This window comes from Barbus barbus, assembly GCF_936440315.1.
Source record: "Barbus barbus genome assembly, chromosome: 43".
NCBI lineage: Eukaryota > Metazoa > Chordata > Actinopteri > Cypriniformes > Cyprinidae > Barbus > Barbus barbus.
Window position 1 is genome coordinate 16,213,210 of NC_136721.1, and position 20,793 is coordinate 16,234,002.

Below are 20,793 nucleotides of genomic sequence, written 5' to 3' on the forward strand. Positions count from 1 at the left end.
AAAGTCAGCAACATCACATACAGTTTGCGGCCCTGATTAGCTTGTGTATAAGTTTATCAGACATCAAAAGAGCCCTGAGACCGCAGCGATGCCATTCATCACTGCACACTCTGTTGCTGTTCTCTCAGGGGAGAAAAGTAACGGCCGGATTAAAGTGGGCTGCCATCACAGAAGGTGTCCTGATCCCAGCTGTGTCTCACAGCAACAATCAAATCAGTCATAAGAGTCTAAGAGAAGACCTCACTCTCTCAAACAAACACAGACGGCTTTGCAACCAGACAGCAACAAGTTCCTTCCTCACGTCTGCTGATGTGTCCAATCGCAGGCTAAAACAAGTGTGAAAAGCAAATTAGGCTTGAATCCAATGCCTGCACAGGAGATTAGCTCACTGCCTCATCGGCTCATGAAGAACAGACATACAAATGTATCCTTACATCCTTCTATCAGCCCTCCCTTCCAAAACAAATGATGATAAACTAAACATTTGCTTTATATTTGCATATATATCTAACAGATAACAAAGAAGTGTGCCGTAGAGATTCGTTAATTAGCATTTAACAACTTGTGTGAGTGTGCTAGGATGTTCTGCAAAGCCATGTTCCATGTAAAGCTTTTTAATTAGCCAGTAAGATCATTACTTCCATGCTATAATATACCATGACTTTGCTATTACGTAGCACTTCACGTTCTTCAGCAGAATAAATGTTTATTTCAATGCAGATATATATTAATACTGAGGAAATATTTTGCTAGGGGAACAACAAAGATAAGAAATTACTGGTCCACATCCTGCTGGCTGCAGGGAGTTTATGTGATTTGATTTGCTGCAGCAATCCCTTGCCAAAACAATTTATTTGCGACAAACTGAAAGTTAATGTGGTAAATTTGTTTCACAGAGCACAACATTTCCCTGCTGGAAAAAAAGCCCCAAGCCAAACCTGGTTTGCTGATCTATTGGCTGATTTTAGTGGGATTTAGGGAACTTTTCAGCTGGTCATGCTGGTGGAATTTTTTTAACCAGCTAAAACTAGCAAAAAAAACCCTCCTTAAATCAGCCATAACTAGCAGACCAGGCTGGTCAAAAAATTTTTTTTTTTGTAGTTGGTAGACTACACAAATATCTAAGCCATCACCATGTTATATCCAGTTATATCCAAAAATGTTTTACTGAATCATTGGTATCTGAAATGAGACTGACATAGATGGATGGAAGCCAGCCAGAGTGAATCGTGAATAGTTGGAGGATTGTCGTCCTGGCAAGAGCTGCTGAGTGTTAATCCATCTGTGTGACCTTCTATACCTGCCCATCTAGAACAGCTGCCTGAAATATAAATTAGAGGAAACAGCTGCACAATTTTATATGGAACTTCATCACCTTCAGTCTCTCACATGGCTTTCAGAACAAATAATACTCTAGAGCATAATTTTTGAGAGTTTTATTTATTTGAATGATTGAAATTCTTTGGTTTGTGCCTGTGGCTGCTGAATAAGAGCAAATCCACTGTTACCTTCTGTGAACAATGTGTGGATTCAGGAATTCTTTGATATTAGATCTCCTGGGGCATTGTGGGTAATTTGATGAATTGCTAGAAGGTCTTATTAGAGAGTTTGTTTATACTGTACAAAGACTTCTGTCTGTGTTTATGTTTCTTTACATCTTAAATTGCTTAAGAATAAGAGTAAAATTAATTGATGTGCTATTATATATAAATTAAATACATTTGAACAATAATTTGCCACACATACACGCATATAAAACATTTGTAACAAAAGCAAACTAATTTATTAATATAACTACTGTAACTCCTGTAAGCTTCTGGGGAAAACTCTTCTGTCAATCAGTACAAAAAAGGGTGAAAAGCTCAAATTTTATTGAACCGTCTTTCATTAAAACAGCATTTTACATGTTTACAGCGGGACCAGTACATGGATAGGACTACCTTCACTTTGAAAATCCTTTGAAAGAACTGTGACATTGGAGAATTCAAAATAATTACCTTTTTGAACATGATTTAAATGGGGTTCCTTTTTCAAAATGACAATACATGACATGCATGTTTGAACAGTAGGTAGAAGCGGATAAGCTAATAAAAAGAAAGGTGCTGGCCTCAATCTAACATTCAGCACTGTGTCCACAAGGAGAAGGGATTGTTTGAAGTATTAATTGAGGTTGTACAGTTCACCCTGAAGGACGGATGGCTCGCTGTCCTCCCTCATTAGCTGAGTTGATTTTCCCCACTCGCAGAGCTGTTGTCTGTCACAGTGGACTAAAGAAAAAAAATACATTGTCCCTCTGAATCACACTAGTCCCAAACTGCAAAGGAACTGAGGCAAAAAGAATTCTGAAGGCTCTATCGTGTGACCTCAAATCCCTGAGGACAAGCATTAGGTGCATTATGTGAGATGCAGTGATCTGTACAGTGGATTGTGAAGTTCTGTGTGTATCGTGTTGGATGAAAGAAGACAGACTGTCAAAAAGGTGGTTATTTTCCTCATTATGGTTTAAATATGTTTGTCAAAAATAAGTTGTCCACTTTTGCATGCAATGACATGACCCCATTAAGTGTCATTACATAAAATTACAAACTTTTGGCCATAATCAGTGTGAGCACATGGAAAGATCACAAAATGCTTCTTTATATAAGAATACAGCAAACCAAAGACCAGCTCCGCTGTAAAATTAATGTTATTAAGGCTGATCCAACTTGTGGTTCTGGTGGGTGGGCATAATAAAGCACATATACATCTATGAGTGCCAATGGAAAAATCCTGACTGGTTTATGAATCAATATAGTGTAAATAGTCATAATCTGTATATTGAAAGTGTGGAAAATTCTCTCATACCGGAGTACGACTCCATTTGGGTCACAACCAAGAATTCATTGAAATTACGAAATATTTTGTGGTTTCATGCTGTCTAAACCATCAGGACCACAGAGGTTGCTCCGAGACCACTCACAAGTGCTGATTTCACTTGTATAACAGCATTCTTGACTGTTTCCTTCACTTAGCCAACCACAAACACAGAAAGGGAAAACCATGTTTAGAGCAGAGCAAAGGATCCATCCCAAACTCATAGCAGTATGTCAATAAAAGTTAACTCCACCGCACACTGTCATACTAGAACTTATCCCAGTAACCCAGGATGAAGTAATGAGATAGAAGATAAGGGGAACAGTTCACAACACTGGCAGAACAGGCTACATATGTATTCAGGGCATGGCAAGAAAAGAGGACCACATGCTGTTTCTGCATGCCTGGCACACTGACCCTGTGTACTAGAAGAGGCAAACATGGTGTAAAGATCTGTACATATGTTATCAGACAGGCAGCGTTTTGTATATCTGTCAGAAGATGTGACCTCGAGTCTCAAAGCCTCTCTCTGAAGACAACAAACTGCAGTTCTGGGCAAAAAATATCCCCTTAGTCTCCATTGGGACTGAATCAAATAAAAATTAAAAAGAAACTAAATGCATTTACATTTTGGGGGGAAAATAAGCATATTATTTCTTAAACCTTTGATTTTGGGTATCTAGTAACGGCTAGTGAGGGATGAATAAGCAGCAAAACTACTTCGTTGAGATGTTCTGTACATTATTTGAGGATCCCACTGAATGTTTGTCAAATTTCCAAAAACGTCCATCATCTTGACTGAATAGGTCGTTGAGTTCAGTCTGAGGTGCCAGGAGAGACAGGTGCCAATGGCAGTCGTTTGTCCCTCCCGGAAGCTCAGAGTGTTTTAGCCTGAGGCTCCACTACCCACAATGCCTCAGGTAGGGGTGTGCGATATGACGATTTTTGATCGTGGACGATAAAAATGTCTCCACGATCTGCTTTTTAAGAAATATCGTAGTATCGCGCTACCGCGCACATTGTCAATTACAGTTCTGGCGCCGCCGTCTCTATATACTGTACAACACGACATACAGCAGTAGAGTTACTCAGACAGGACACTGCACTTATTCGCGATCGCAAAAGTACATTATTTGCACACAAGCCTTGCTGGTTAAATGTTTAATTCGCGCGCTGGTCTGACGTGCGCTTGTTCTGAGCGCATACACCTGAAGCACGCGCACTAAAAAGCCTGTCTAACACCGCCTGATTACTCAACTAACTTATCTTTTGCGCTAATACTGTCAAAACACACAAGGTTTACATACGACTCAGTTGGTTATCTCTAAAATGAAAGTAAATAGTTACGAGAGAAACGGATGCGTGCCTGTATATTAGATGCGTGCAGCTCTTAAAGGGACAGGACACTAAACGTGCTGTCGACTGTCATTAAAGGGATAGTTCACCCTAAAATTTAATTTCTGTCATTATTTACTCAGTGGAAAACCAAACAGTTGCTGGTCCACATTGACTTTGATAGTAGGAAAGAAAAATCCTATGGAAGTCACTGAGGACCAGCAACTGTTTGGTTTTCCACCTTCTTCAAAATAGCATTTATAAATGTTCAGCACAAGAAAGAAACTCATTCCGGTTTAAAACAACTTTTGAGTAAATGATGATATAAAAATACAACATTATGACAGAATTGACAGACAGATGACAGAATATTAATTTGTGGGGGAACTATTCATTTAACGTTAACAAAACACAAAGAGAAAAATCACTCACTATTCTTGACTGAAACACTTTAATACAGTTGCTTTAGGAATCAGTCTATCTAGTGTTTTATTTTTATATTTGTTCATTCAATTTCATTGAATGCTCTGCTAAATACACCTATTGTACCTGGAAATAAAGCACTGTTTGTTTTATTTGTATATTATGTGTATTTGTAATGTGTATCTTTGTTCTTATTTTTTAATAAGAAAAATAAAATAATGACAGATTTTTTATCTTCGCCCACTTTGGCCTAAATATCTGCCATGCATCTTTGTCTTTCTAGTTTGGCTGTAATGCTCAGACAACTTGTAAAACCAAAATAGTAAAACTAACAAAGAATCGTGATAAAAATCATGAATCGTGATATTTCTATAAAAAATCGTGATATGATATTTTTCCCATATCGCCCACCCCTAGCCTCAGGTGATAATGTAACATAGCAGCAACCATTTAGGATGAAGTAAATGATTGCTGACATGATGAACATCCAGACATATGATCGCTATATGATGGAGAAAGGGACACAGTCTGCTTGCTAAAATTGAACAACTTCATGCTTTGTCAGTTTTTGGATGAACACATTAAATATAGTAGAAAGAGATGATGATGCTGGGAAATCTAATAGGGCTGGATTGGATGTGAACTCGCAGATTACTCACAGATAATAAATCAGAATTAACAACCCTGCCACATTTATACCACTGAATTACCAACAGCAGTCAGTTCGGATCAGGGCATACCTGAATACACCGCACTCAAGACCACAGTCCCTGGTTCAGCACCCGTTAACATGTCAAAATACAGAGATGTGTTGAAAATAAACACAATAGTTTGTGATGGAGCTCCCCTTCTGAACCACTGCTACAAACACACTGGCCAATGATGTGAAATTTACAAGCTACAGAAAACAAAGATTTTTTTTTTATTAGCATTTATATATATATAAAAAAAAAAGTTATTAAGCCCAATCCCATTTCTACCCCTTAGCCCTTCCCCTTCCCCCTACCCCTCTGTTTTGCGCATTCATGTGAAGGGGTAGGGGTGTCTCGATTCTCTTTTGGTTGGAGGGGTAGGGGTACGGGGAAGGGCCAGATAGCCCTTCAAACAAAGATTTTTCAGGACCACACTTCAAACGGGTATGAGAATTATCAGCATAAACCGGCTACAGTAAGTAGGTTGTGTCAGTAAGCAGCGCATTAACAGAGCGGTAAGGCTCTAATGCACACCAGTATAGGTGTGTTTACTGTAGGAGCTAGACAACGTATGATGACGTGTGATGGTATAGTAGTGGTGTCCCAGCTCTTAGGGGAATATTTTCACCTCTACCCCTTGACACTCTGTTTCAAAGGACAAGGGGACGGGGTAGGTGGAGGGGTAGGGGAAGGGGTATTAATTAGAATTGGGATTGGGCCTAAATATCTTTAGTTCACTAAACTGTTCTATGTAGTCTTTCAGATGATCATACTGAGTCTGTCAATCCCCATGCTCACATTAAATGAGAAGAAATAAAGTATAAAAAAAAACTTTCAGTTTGGAAAAATTTGATGTGACCGAGGACCTTCAGAAAGTCTGACATACTAAACTGACAGTACTTTCATCCCTCACAGTCTCATACATCTCAAAGTTTAAATCTGCTGGCCATAAGCAGCATGAGTGAACGCTGTCTGTCTTTTAATGTTCTTTTGAAGAGGAGTGTCTCAGTCATTTCTCACATTCAAGAGTAAGCCCGACCAAAGAGCTTCTTCAACACCATTAACCTTTCACAAAAGCGCCTTGATTAGCACTTTCTACCTTTTATCTCCTGAAGTGAACCACGCTCTTTACTTCAATAACCGAAAGATACAACACTATTATTGAGCACAATCAGCAGTCTTCTCATTCGAACTGCATTTGGCCCCATTTACAGCACAATGTTGAAAAACATCTCCAATCTAATAGAAACAGACACAGGGCTTATGTGAATAAACCTATTGAAGCCACATGACTTCCTGAGGTTCAGTAGCACTGCAGCACACCCTTTCATGCACATTTCCATTAAAGCAGACAATGATATCACAGTCCAATTAAGAGTGCTCCGAGCAGCCTGATGAAAGTGCTTGTTAAACTGTGTCCCGGCGCATCATATCGGGGACCTTTCCATTAATCAGACGGCAGCATTGTGGTGGAATTGAACCATATTTACGGCTGTAAAAGGTCATGGGTCCGCATGGATGGGTAGTTTCATTAATTCGCTTAATTCACTATTCCATCACCGGCGGTGCAGTGAGCGTTTGTGCGCCGAGTTTAACCTCCATTAGATTAGGCACTGAAATGTGTTTCGACATGAATCTGCATGTAAAGAGGGGGTCAGATGGCAGAGCGATATCAAGAACATTGAAAGAGGTCAGCAATCACTTCAGGCTATATCAGGCAGCGTCTAAAGTCGATACGGATCAGTGAAAGAAGCAGTCGACAGCGGAAATGTCAAAGGTCCACATATGGCCTTACATATACCAGGACTCAACAGTAAAGGTGGTTCAAAGGCCCGGGACTAATGTAAGAAAGTTTTGGGTCAGTTGACAGAACTATTCTAACATTTGTTGATACTGTTTTTTTATGTCTTGCAAACTTAAACATTTAAGTGATGTATTGAAAATTGTTGTTTTATGAATTATGATATGTCAACAGTAAATATTACTGTAAAAATACTGTAAAAAAATAAATAAATAAAAATAATAATAATAATAAAAATCCATTGAAATGACAGAAAAAGATCCTAATCAACTGCATATTTAATTTGACACAAATGAAGCAGTATGAGACGGAGGACAAGTCTGTTCAATACACTGTCAAACTGTTGAGTAACTGGGATTATGCCCAACCGGTAAAAATAAAATAATAATAATAATAATAATAATATGATAGACTTTTGATTACAGATTTCCAGAGTTTTTTACTGGTAAATGAATGAAAAAATGGTTTATATTTAAAATTTTGAGAATTTTTGATAATCACCTTAATAAAATACTTTTAAAAGATATTACTGGAAAATTAATATCATTAATTTTGATTTTGTTTTCTTCAATAAGCAATCCTTCACAAAAAGAACATAAATTCTCTTGCAATGGCAAATGCAAAAACAATGCAAAATAATACTGATTTGATTCTTTCAACAAGTCACTTTTAAGTTATAAATAAAACCTCTATGTCGCCCAGCTTCATAACTTTCTCGGTAATGAATCAACAAAATTTGCAACAACACTGTAGAATAAATCTAAGAAAAACTTTATACCTTAGTTTGACAGTCAAAAACAAATTAATAAATGTATGATTTTCTGTGGGAATGCAGAGCAACCAGACCAAAAATCTCTTGCAGCATTGAGCCCTGAACTAGGGTCAACAAGGTGCAGACATTACCAGTATCCTTTAAGCTCTTTCTCATCTTTTTGCATCACTTCATGTTTCTTTGTTGCTCTCATGTGTAAATATGTAGCATAAAGCAGTTCTTTTCATCCCTTATGTTTACAGAATAATACATTCTAGTAAAATCTCTAGTCCAGATCCTAGGTTCAAATCCAGCCTGAGCCTGAGTATTTCAGGAGGAGATCAGAGAATCCCAAGTAGCATGACTCTAGAAATTTCACCTTGAGTATTGCTACTTTCAACTTTGTCTTGAATGTGGCATAATAACCTATTTCCTATAAAACACAAAATCAGTCTTCCTCAAGTCACATAAGAGCTTGGATTGCATATAAATCCCAGGACATTTTGATTACTCATGGCACACTATAATCACACTATAAAGTATCATTTTTAAATTGTATTAATTCCAAGGATTAGTACTGACATACAAATGGAAATGATGTACATCCCAGAAATCACAAGAATAATATCAAGTACTATGTGACAATGGCACATATGTGTGACCTTAGGAGAGCACATTTTGTTTGGAATAATGCCACTAAAGTTGAAAAAAAGGTGTGGTCACATTTTCTTGGTGTAAAAAAGTTCCCCACGCACATACTGTTCATTCACATTGGTCACAAAATTGTTGTGCTGACCAACAGAAAGCTTCTTGGTTTGAAAGTGACTTCTTACTTCTATGTGCTATTGATAATAAACAATGAATCTTTTTTGCCCACAAAATTTAGCTGAAATGTGACCACACCTTAAGGAACCACAAAAAGCCAGTGAACTGAAAATACAAAGAGTATAAAATGAGAGAATATGTATTCCTTGCCATTATACTCTGTTTCTATGATTTAAAACACTTACTCTGCCAGCTCCTCCAAGCTCCGGTACACATCATCTTCATTCAGTGCTGTGTCCTCTGATGGAAAGGGCCTGGGGAGAGAGAGAGAGAGAGAGAGAGAGAGAGAAGAGATGAGAAAGAGAGCATTAGCCATTGCACACAGAGAAGGAAAGAATATAGCACGATTGACTGCTATAACATCCATAATTCAACAGGTGGGTTTATTCATGACCCTTCCACCTCAGTGATTGACGTTTGTAACAATATGACAGATGTTTTAAAGGCACTTATCTGATTTCTGACAGAATACAGCAGGCAAAGTGAAAAGACCGTGGCAGAACTGAATGACACAGGCTATTGCAGTTTGACAGAGACACCTAAACACAAACACTTCAGCCTTTTTCTTAACAACTGTGGGTCAGACTTTAGACTCCACAGAGAGCTGACCCGCTGGGGGTTTTAAATCCAGGGCTCATGAACATTCACCGGCCAATTAGAAAGCTGTAAATGGAGGACCGATCAATTATTCGATTAATGGCATGGCTCTTCCTCTAGAGATCTCATCAAATCATTTAATCTCGCACATCATGTGGGGCAAAAGGTGCTGTGCAGCATGCAAAAAACATGAGGCATGGAAAATAAAGTGATTTTGAGGCAAGCCTTGTCACTTTTGCTTTAGTGTGTATAGGGTACGCCTCAAAGTCACTACAACTTAATATACGGGATTCACACCTTTGAATAATGCAGACTTTCTACCCAACACAAAACATCATGGCTTTATGGAGCTCTTCACATCATGACTGGAAAGAGACAATTTTTAACTTAGCTGTTGTTGCTGCTCTTGTGTGAAATGAAATGAGCTATATATGCATTTAATATGCCACATTTGCCAGGCCGTAAAAGGCACAACACAGGCTTTTATGTGGCTTCACTTCTGGCTATGGCTGATTATTAGAGATTCAAATAAACCAGAAAAGCAAAGCATCCTCCAAGCAACTATCCAGAATAGTCTAGCAACCACCCTACCAAATACCCTAGAAACCAAAAAGCATAGATATTATTTTATACAGTAGTCAACATTTGAAGTGGATGAAAAAAGTTAATCAAAGTTGTCCTAAGACAAGAATGTATTTAGGTTTTAGGACAACTTTGATGAAAGGTTTTGATCCACTTCAAATGTTGACTAGTGTATATGCTCAATAATGCTGTATTCACTAGTTGGCCTTTATGCTAGGCTTGCTGCGATAGACAATGTTGGCGGTGATACACACGCATACTTAATGTTACTCCTGTATGTCACTGTAATTATCTTTACCTTGATAACAACTGTCATCCATCGCAACACTGGCTTCTTTTATCTAGCTGCAAGCTGTAGTTTGCGTATGCTCATACAGCGTTTTCGAGCCGCCAAAAAAAAAAAAGTACAAGAGAGTGGTGCTGTTTATTTATAAACATTTATAAAATTTGTTAATTTATTATATTTTACTTTTAAGTTACCCCCCCCCCCCCCCCATCCGGAGGATCAATGGCGCTCCCAATGAGCTATGCACAGACATGGACTGTTGACATTTTCTTCAGAAAATGTTAAAAATCAAGTTCAACCTCATGTTGACAGAGGGCCATCTCTTCAATCATAACTACGCTGCATTCCTGTCCCTACGGAGCTGTCAACAGCAGTGATGGAGGAGAAAAGGAGAGAGAGAGAAGTATAGAGCTATAGGGTAGGAAAGGCTCCGACCTTGAGTCATATTACTAGCTGGCTTTAACGCATGATCTAAGCAAACTGTCTTTTTTGTCCAACTTTTTGAGGTCAGGCGCACAAAGAGCCCCCTTACTTAACCAATGCTGACATCAGACATCCCCACCCACACAATAGCAGACTAATAAACACATACACCCGGTCAATGTGACCAACTCCTCACCTCACACCTCCCAAGAACATGGCACTCAAGGATGCTAGACCTTCTGATGGACAGAGAAGAGAGAGCTAACAGCACATTTAACGTTAAAGCTGCTGCCAGTCAGCCCTATATGCAAATACACACCATATGGATGTATACATGTCAAATAAATGCACATACATGTGAAATATAAAAATAGACATGAATAGAGTGGTATGCTTTACTGTGTGGGTTGCATTCAACCATGCACTTAGAGGACCACCTAAGGACATGCAATCAAAGGTAAAAAGATTTCAAAACGTCGCCATGACAAGCTCAATGCATCACAGTCATTGTCGGCAGGAAAACAACTGCCAAATGGATGCATTACGTCTTTGAGGTGAAAGCATTAATGTTCCACTTAGATGTATTTTGATGAGCGACTATAACCATGCTGAACTCATAACACAAAGATGTTGTATCGCGTGATGGAATAATTGCTGATAGCAAAATAATTAGCCTGCTTACAAGGCTTCATCAAATGAATCGCTAATTAAACATCTTGGTTCAGATGACTTCCTCGTCATCTGCTACAGATGCGTTTATAATAAAAAGAAGGTTAAACCTGCTCACAAATGTCACGCTAATTAATCACATGAATTAAACAGTTTCTCCTGTCAAAGCAATGGTAAACCAACAGGTTGCTAGTTACTGTATCTCTGTGGGACTTTCCAGCATTTATGAGCATTTTGAGATATAATTAATTACAGTTTGAATAAATACCACTGTTTGCTCATCTAAACTGTTAAATGTCTAGGGCCCAATGAAATCCATTTGATTTTTTTCCCCAAATTCAATTTTTTTGCGTATAAGGTTTACTAGATTACATTTTTTTTCCCCGTTTTAATTTTTCTAGATCCTGTTTTTCCCGTTTTTTTCTAGGCTCTGTTTTAATGGATAAATTGCATTCTATTAATCAAAAAGCATGTCTATGAATAAAAATCTTGAAATTTCCTATATTAAACAGCAATTTATTAAAGGTTTAACAAAATTTTACATGTTAAAACCTTAAGAATTTTTTTTTACCAAATTCTGTTTTCAATTAATTTACTAGATATTAATTTTAATAGTTTCATTAAATATGAATAATCAAAAGCATCTTTAATCAATAGATTTTATATTTTATTAAAAAAAACACAAATGTATTATTATTATTTTATTTAATTGTATTATTAATAGTAGTAATACTATCATTATATTAAGTCATTATATTATACGTTTTTGGTGGCGCCTCCCTTTAAACCTATAAAAAAAAAATCCGGTGCCCCCCCAACCCCCGCCTGAATTCCTATCCCACCTCAGACTACCAAATAATTTCACTAAATATTGTGAAAAATTTATGTTTTTAATTTGTAAGAAAAAAAAAAAAAAAAACTACTGTGAAAAATACCCACCTGCATCACTTCAGACATTGAGACTGTTATTCACTCACTGTTATTTTTTTGTGCGTTTCATGCTGTCCGCTAAGGCATAGGACACACACACAGGACTTTCATCCTCACCAATGACGTTAAAAACCCTGTCCATACCAGGCGCGAATATTGCGTTGCGCCGCGACAAAATACAGTAGAACCCATTATAATTAGTGATGCTGTCTACACTGGATGTGGCACGATGCAACACGAACAAATGCAACCCCCCTGCAGTACCCGTGCGCCCCCCTGGCAGACGCGGCCCACGCGGTAATATTTCTGTCACGATTCTTAATATTAATGCTCTCATTATTAATGCTTAATAATTTGACATCAAACATTCACATAGGATCAATTAAGAGTCTTTGTTTTAGCCAAAACAATAAACCTTAACAGCATAAACACAGACACGCTGTGCATTTGCAATCAAACAAACCCACACACTAATGCACAGACACAAACACAGGAAAACTCACCTACACACAAACTTAGGAGCTGTGACAAACCTAATCATTAGAAATCAGAATAATATGAAAGCTGCTCCCATCCCTCAGTGATTACAGCCTGAAACACATCAGGCCAATACTCGCTTTAATTGGATTTGGCAGACACATCAGTCTCTTTCCAATTTAATTTATGTCCAAGCAAACAGTATCTGGGTTTTAAAAACTGGGTTTTTATCTCACAGAAACAGATATTTGCTCTCTATTCCAAGAGCGACGGCTCAGAAGAGCTTGAAGAATATTGAAACATCTGAAGCGTTCAGCAGTTTGTTCTATGAAGTGTACGAAAGATGTACAGGGGGAAAAATGCGAAACGGATTCATTTTCTATTAGATTTCACAAGATTAGAAAACATACTGCAGTATGATTACAAAACCAGCTAAAGCTCCTCATTCGTGCTGAAATACAACTATACATCACATTTACAGATTGTAACATTACTGTTCATGAGACAATTAATTTACATCTCTACCAACAAAATAAAATGTATTTAAATTTTTCTAAATTCAATCCTTGATTCAAATTTCTCATAAGCTTAATTGATTTGGTCTAAAGAGAAGAATTAATGACTAATTTTGTTTGAAGACTACATATAAAATAGCTACCAAAATAAATGTTGGTAACTGCAGTTTGACTAAAAGTAATGACTAAAAGTTGACAAAAATGCAATGACATTTCGTCGACTAAAACTATGAAAGACTCAAATGACTAAGACTATTAAGCATTTTCGTCTCAAGATAAAGACTAAGACTAAATCAAAAATGCCTGCCAAAATGAACACTGTACTCCATTAGGTGGCAACAAATTACTTCTTTATGAACGAGTCACTGAATCATAACCTATTTGTTCAAAAACGGTGACTGATTCCGTAAAAAAACAAGTGACTGTCTTTCATTTATTCAACTGAGCTAATTTGTTCAAAAACACTTTGTTTATATTTTTAGTCTAGTATTTTGATGTATAGAGGTGGATCAAATAAGAGATTAGACAAACTTTGAACTGTTGTGAAACAGGACTAGAAATATGTATTTAGAAAATATCCAAAATTTTAATTTCATAAAAAAAACACTCCACTTTACATTCTGCCATTACATTCACTTTACATTGATTTCTCTCTTATGCTTGTCTCTGTATGAGACATGACAACACCATCTTTCATGCAATGCAATCATCAACCAATGTGTAAATTGTTCAAGGTGAATTGGGCATTACTGGCTGTTATGTGCATTAGTCGATGTAGCTAGTGCATATTTAAAGTGTACAGTATGGCATTATGCATTGGAGTGGGCGACATCCTGTGCGCACGCACACGCACACGCACACGCACGCACGCACGCACGCACGCACGCACGCGCACACACAGGGGCTGGGAGATATAGGCAAAAATTCATATGTCTATTTTAGAACTCTGTGGTAAAGAAATTACGAAAAGCTAAAGCAGAATTTTTTCCTCACTATAATAGAAAAAGCAAGAGGCAATCATAGAATCATTTGGAATCAGTTCAAAAAAATTAACAGGACAACAAAATGAAGATAAGAAAATTCTAGAACTTAAAGTAAAAGGGAAATCAATAAACAATCCAGATGAGGTGGTAGAGATTTTTAATCATCATTTTGTTGATTCTGTAGAAACTATAAATCGTTTTCCGCCTGTGTATACTAAAGTCTGTCCAGTTACAACAGTGGAGCCTGTTTTTAGAATAAGGCCTGTTAGTGATTCTGATGTTATGAGAACAATTAGATCTCTTAAATCATCTAGAGCAAAGGATATTGGCATGGATGTTGTTATGCTCAAAGAGTCTAGTTTAACCCTAATTAAACCTATTACTAAAGTTGTTAATCTTTCAATTTCTCGGGGAAAATTCCCAAGTGTTTGGAAGTTGGCGATTGTTGTTCCAATATTCAAAAGTGGAGATCCCCTTTCTATTGATAATTATAGGCCAATTTGTATTTTACCCACTGTTTCTAAGGTTATGGAGAAACTAGTTGCAGAACAGATTAGCAGTTACTTGAGTAGTAGTTCATTTTCATTGCATCCAATGCAGCTTGGTTTTAGAGCAAAACACTAAAAAGAAACAGCAAATTGTTTTTTTTATAGATAATATTAAAACATTCTTAGATAAAGGTGGTGTAGTTGGAGCAGTGCTCGTTGATTTAAAGAAAGCCTTTGACACCGTTAATCATAGAATCCTTATGTCTAAGTTATCTTGTTTTATTTTCTCATCACATACACTTAACTGGATAGAGTCATATCTATCAGATAGATTTCAGTGTGTTTAGAGTACACAATCACCTATCCAATGATTTAGATACATCAACTGGTGTTCCGCGAGGATCTATCTTGGGTCCAATGCTTTTTGCTATGTATATAAATGATTTTCATCTTGCATGTCCTGGTATTAATATACAAATGTATGCGGACGATACAGTAATTTACATACATTGTAATAGTCTGACACAGGTTGCAAATGAACTTACTAATTCTATGTTGGCAGGGCTAAAAGAGAATTGCTTACAACTAAATGTGTCCAAAACAGTATGTATGTTTTTCTCTAAGTCTAACAGTATTATTAAAGAGCCAGATGTTTGCGTGTCAGGGGTGAGGCTGCAGGTAGTGCCTCAATATAAATATCTGGGAATACTGATTGATTCTAAACTTACATTTAAAGCTCAAGTTAAAAAGGTTTGCAAGCAGGTTAAATTTAATCTCTACAATTTTAAGTTTATTAGAGATTACATGTCATTAGAGGCAGCTAAGATGTACAGTATATGTATTCTATGGTTATTTCTCACATGACTTACTATTTAACCACCTGGTCTCAGGCAAGTTCAGTGACTCTAAAACCATTAGTCCTTATACAAACGTACACTTAAAGTCTTCGATAAGAAATCTGTACATTATCATCATTGTCCAATACTGGACTACTACAATACTATTTGTACTATTTGTTAAGTTGGAAAAACATGATTAAGTATGCAAATGTATGCTTGATGTATAAAATTATTTAAAGTTTATCTTCTCCCCCTCTTGGTCAGTTAGTTCATATTAGAACAACTGATTATCGCTCTACAAGAGGTGCATTAAGAGGAGACAGTATCATACCGCTTAGATGAATTAAATTTAGTCAGTCTGCTTTTTCTGTCAAAGCTGCATGAGAATGGAATACTGTTCCGACAACTATAAGAGATCTAGACATATGCTTTATTTAGGGTTCAATTGAAGAATTGGTTAATCAGTACTCAGATTTGTCAACACTAGAATCTTATATCTGCTAGCTATACTATTATTGTTTGTATTTGGTTTGCATTATTTTTAATTGATCCTATATTGTTTTCAATAAAGTACTGTATGATTTGCATTGTGTAATTACTAAGTTTCCTAGTATGGATTTTTTATTACATTTTCTTTAGAACAATAGCCTTTGGCTAATTCTGGTACATTTTAAAGGAATGTTTTATTAATGTACAATTTCCTGTCAACTAAATAAATAAAAAAATATATAAATAAAAAAATTAAAAAAAAAAAAATACAATCGGTGCGTCCCTAGTAAATACGTCATCAAGTCGCTATATCATTGATATTGCGATATGACACGTTTTTTATCATGTAAAACGGTATTATCGTGGATGGTATGATATGGCACATCCCTAATATATATATACAGTGCCCTCCAAAAATATTGGAACAGTAAAGTCAAAATTGCTCTGTTGGCTGTGGAGTGAAGACATTTACAAATATGATTAAAAGATGAATATGAGACAAAACTACAGAATGTCACGTTTTATTATTGGGTGATTCAACACATAGATCTTTTACCAGCTAAGAAGCACTTTTAGAGTTTCATCCCTCTATCTGATGGGAGCATAAGTATTGGAACAGTTGCCTCCCAGGCCTTTCTAAGTGATCAGCTGTGTCCTGTTGCATTAATTCTTCAGATATTAAAAGCAGGGAATGTGTCGTATCAGTTATGTCCATTACTTCTGTATTCTGAATCTTGCATTCGATGATGACACACACAAACCAGGATGAAGATGAGGGAGCTGACTTTGAGTGAAAAGCAAGCAATTTGGATGCTAAAAGAAAGGAGGAAGTCAATTAGAGCTATAGCAAAAACAAAGGGCATGGAGAAATCAAGAGTTTGGAAACCACCAGCAACTAGGGCTGGGTATCGTTCGATACCGGTTCCTGAACGATACTTTTTTTCGATACCAGTTTTATGAAATCAGTTTTAATAAGATTACATTATCTAAAAAAACTATGTTTTTTAGCTTGTTGATATTTATACAGACTCAAAGCCTCATCTCCTGAGCCACTGCACAAAGGAACAAAATATATCCAACACAATAAATAAATAATTTTAATAAAGTTCAAATTGTTTTCAGTTTACACATCTGTTAGGCTACGTTTACATTAGTGCGTGTTCATTTTAAAACACATAGCTCAGACAGAATCATCATTTCTAGGTTGTTAAAGACTTCAAGAAATTTTAAATCTTCATCCACTTTCATAAGTGGGTGTTTTATTTTCTTTCACCACATGTTTTATTGTTATTAAATTCTGGTGTAGTATGTCTAATTATTTGAATGCATAAAAATAACTAAGTTTATTTAAATTTATTCTTAAAATAGCCTTATGAAATGTTTTATTTTTCCTCAGAAATTCTGTGTTCTGTATCTGGTTTTCAAATGAAGACATAAAACATTTATTTAATTTATCTTTAAATTATTGAAAATCAAAGTTTATTTATTTTGGCAAACAAAGGGGGGTTACTATTAAAATTAAAACATGGAATAACTGTTGTGTGATCATTACTAAAAAAAAAAAAAAGTTTTAATAATTTTAATAGTAGCCTAGTAGTAGCAGTATGTACTATGCTGAACAATATTAATACCGTTAATATTAAAACCGAACTTTTATTTTGACGGGTTGCCTGGAATACCTTTACAGTTCTGTGTGTATATGATATGACGTTAGTTTTACTCGAATCAAACGGTAAAATGCTCATGAAGTGACTTTCAGAGCAGGTCTGGAGATGTTGTTCATGTGTTTATGTCCTCATTTAGTGAGGCGGCAGACGCTGAAATGACCGCGAACGTCACGCGAGCTTCAGTCTGTGTATAACAAACAAACCGCGCGATTTAAAGAGCGGACTGCTCCCTGCGCTTTCGAAACACTCTCGCGGAGGTCAAACACTGATCAATCTGCACGTCGCCGTTTCTAGTCAAACACATCTAGTGCTGCAGGCTTATTGGCTCACTGACGGTGATGAGATTAACCCCTTAGGTATCGAAATTTGGTACAGAACGACAAGACGTTTTTCGATACTCGGTGGTATCGAGGCAATTCGGTCGGTGCCTAAAAAGTATCGAACTCGATACCCAGCACAACCAGCAACCAACAACGACCTGATCGGCTGAGAAAACAACAGTAGTTGATGACAGACAAATCATAAAAGCTGTGAAAATGAACACTAAAAGACGTGTCTGTAAAATCACCAACTTCCAGAAAGCTGGGGTGATGCTCTGACAATCTACTGTCCTCAGGAGACTTTGACACAGAATTACAGATGATACACTGCAAGATGCAAACCTCTGACCAGCACCAAAAATAGAAATATAAAAATAGTGAGCCAGAAGAGTTTTGGAACTGTGTTTATGGACCGATGAGACAAAGATGAACCTTTATCTAAGTGATGGGAAAGCAAAAATGGGGAGAAAAAAAAGGGGAACTGCAAATGATCCCAAGCATACAGTCTCATCTGTAATGCATGATGGAGGTGGTGTCATGGCATGGGCATGCATGGCTGTCTCTGGAACAGGCTCTCTCAAATTTACTGTTGACTGAATGTATGATGACAGTAGCAGAATGAATCTGGAACGGTACAAAACCATCTTGCCTACCAATATTCAAGAAAATGCCACCAGATTCATTGGGAAGTGCTTCATAGTGCATCAGGACAATGACCCAAAACACCCTGCCAGTTCAGTCAAGGAATTTATAAGGGCAAAGAAATGGAAAGTCTTAGATTGCCTAAATCAATCTTGAGATTTAAATCCGATTGAACATGAATTTCACCAGCTGAAGAGGTAGAAACTCCCCAAAACAAGCAACAATTGGAATTGGATGCATTAAAGGCTGGGAAAAGTATTTCAAAGGATGAGACCAAGAGTCTGGTGATGTCTATGGGTCACAGACTCACTGCTGTGATTGTTTGCAGAAGGGATCTGCAACTAAATAATAGCTTTAAATCTTTTATATCCTCCTTATGTTCAACTGTCTCAATACTTATGCTCACATCAATGAGTGGGATGGATTCTAAAAGTGCTGTTCTTTTTATTTGGTAAAACATGTATGTGTTGAAACGGCTAACAATAAAATGTGAGATTCTATAGTTTTGTCTCATATTCATCTTTTAATCATATTTGTAAATGTCTTGACTCCACAGCCAACAGAGCAATTTTGTCTTTACTGTTCCAATACTTTTGGAGGGCACTGTATATTTTAGGTCAGTCTGCTATATATATATATATATACACACACAGGATGTCACCCTATTATATATATACATTATAGATGCATACACACACACACATTGCATGAAAGATGATGTATATATACACAAGTATGTATATAAAATATATTTAGAAATATTTTAAATTTGTTTTAATTTAAAACTTATTTTAAAATTACGTTTTTTTACAATTTTTTTATTTTTTTATTATTGTTAACTTCTTTACTTTTGTATGGTTTTTCTTGAATATATGTTTTAAACTTTTTAATGCAAATTAAATCCGCTAAAAATAAAAAGAACTGAAATGACAAACAAAGACACAGAAAAAAGCATTATGACATTTGCCCTGTTAATTTGACTATAGACATATGCTTCACATTTCACACATACTGTAGGCCAAGCTCTCATGAATCCAAAACAATACATACATAGGCCTACATCTCACAATCTGGTCCAAAACTTAGTAAGGTGATTCTGCTATATATATTTATATATGCTTACTGAAGCATCTCTCTTGTCAGCTGAATCAAGTCTCTTGTGTGCTATTTGCATGATGCACAGAGTTCCGGTCTATGCAAACTGTTCCAAATAAGTCACTTATGAAGTTTCATTTCAGTTAGAGAAAGTTAGGTAGTCAAAAGAGGTTTTGAATAAGAGCTACTGTGTTCCTGCTGCTAAACAAAGCACTACAGTATGAATGAAAGGTGACAATCTAAACATTGATGTTTTAAGTAGAAACCACTTTCTGCCCCAAAATACAGTAAAAGGTATTTGAGCTCAAAGAAGTGAAAAACAACTACATTCAGCATGTAAAATGCCATACAATCTTAGCAGAATCTGAAAGAGTAGTGGTTCCGATACACCATGCAGAGAAAGAAGAAACCATAGATCACGTCAACAGGTGCTACTCTACAGAGCGAAAACATGATGAATGACTTACACTTTGCCCTTCCTTGTTCCTGCTACTCAGTAAAAGACCTTATTATAGAAGCAGGACCTCCATATGTAAAAGCAGCGGTTTACATCTAATGGTGTGCATGACTTAAAACAGTGCAGATGTGCAATAGTAAATGCTACATTTGAACAATACAGAGTAATGTATTTGTGTTCCGATCACAGGCTAGAAAAAAACAGCAATAGTAAGATTTTTGTGTGCGTGTGTGTGTGTGTGTGTAATGTCACAGTTTCCTTCTGTGAAACAGCACTCTGTGTCTTTTGATGGCTAATTAATTAACAGGCATTGAGAATAACCATTAACCAATCTAGTCGAGAGGTCAAAAGGCAAAAAGATCCTACAGAGGCGCCTCTCCCTAGGGTCTTTCATTAATAAAACAATGCAGCCAAACTGTGTAAGAGTAACTCTGAAACCCAATCTTGTGAATATTGATCAGCATTTCGCGTGCCGGAATGTGGCTGAATTTTAAGCCCGTCTACAAAAACATCCACATGCAGCTTTAAACCAAATCCAAAAGCGAGGAATGTTCCCAAACAAGACTGAGACATTTCTTGCTTTGTGAGGAAATAAAACAGACAGCATTTTTATGCATCCTTCATTCTACGCCACAAAACTGTAAAACACACCAC

The 20,793-nt window shown here is 36.7% G+C and overlaps 1 protein-coding gene across 1 annotated transcript in view; it reads right to left on the reverse strand.

The window, feature by feature from the left end:
- Window positions 1-20,793, reverse strand: part of LOC306862061 (guanine nucleotide exchange factor VAV2-like) — a 185,682-nt gene that overhangs the window by 31,208 nt on the left and 133,681 nt on the right. The window contains exon 4 of the mRNA XM_079404661.1: window positions 8,866-8,934. Coding sequence (XP_079260787.1) covers window positions 8,866-8,934 — 69 coding nt within the window. The remainder of the gene's footprint in view (window positions 1-8,865; window positions 8,935-20,793) is intronic.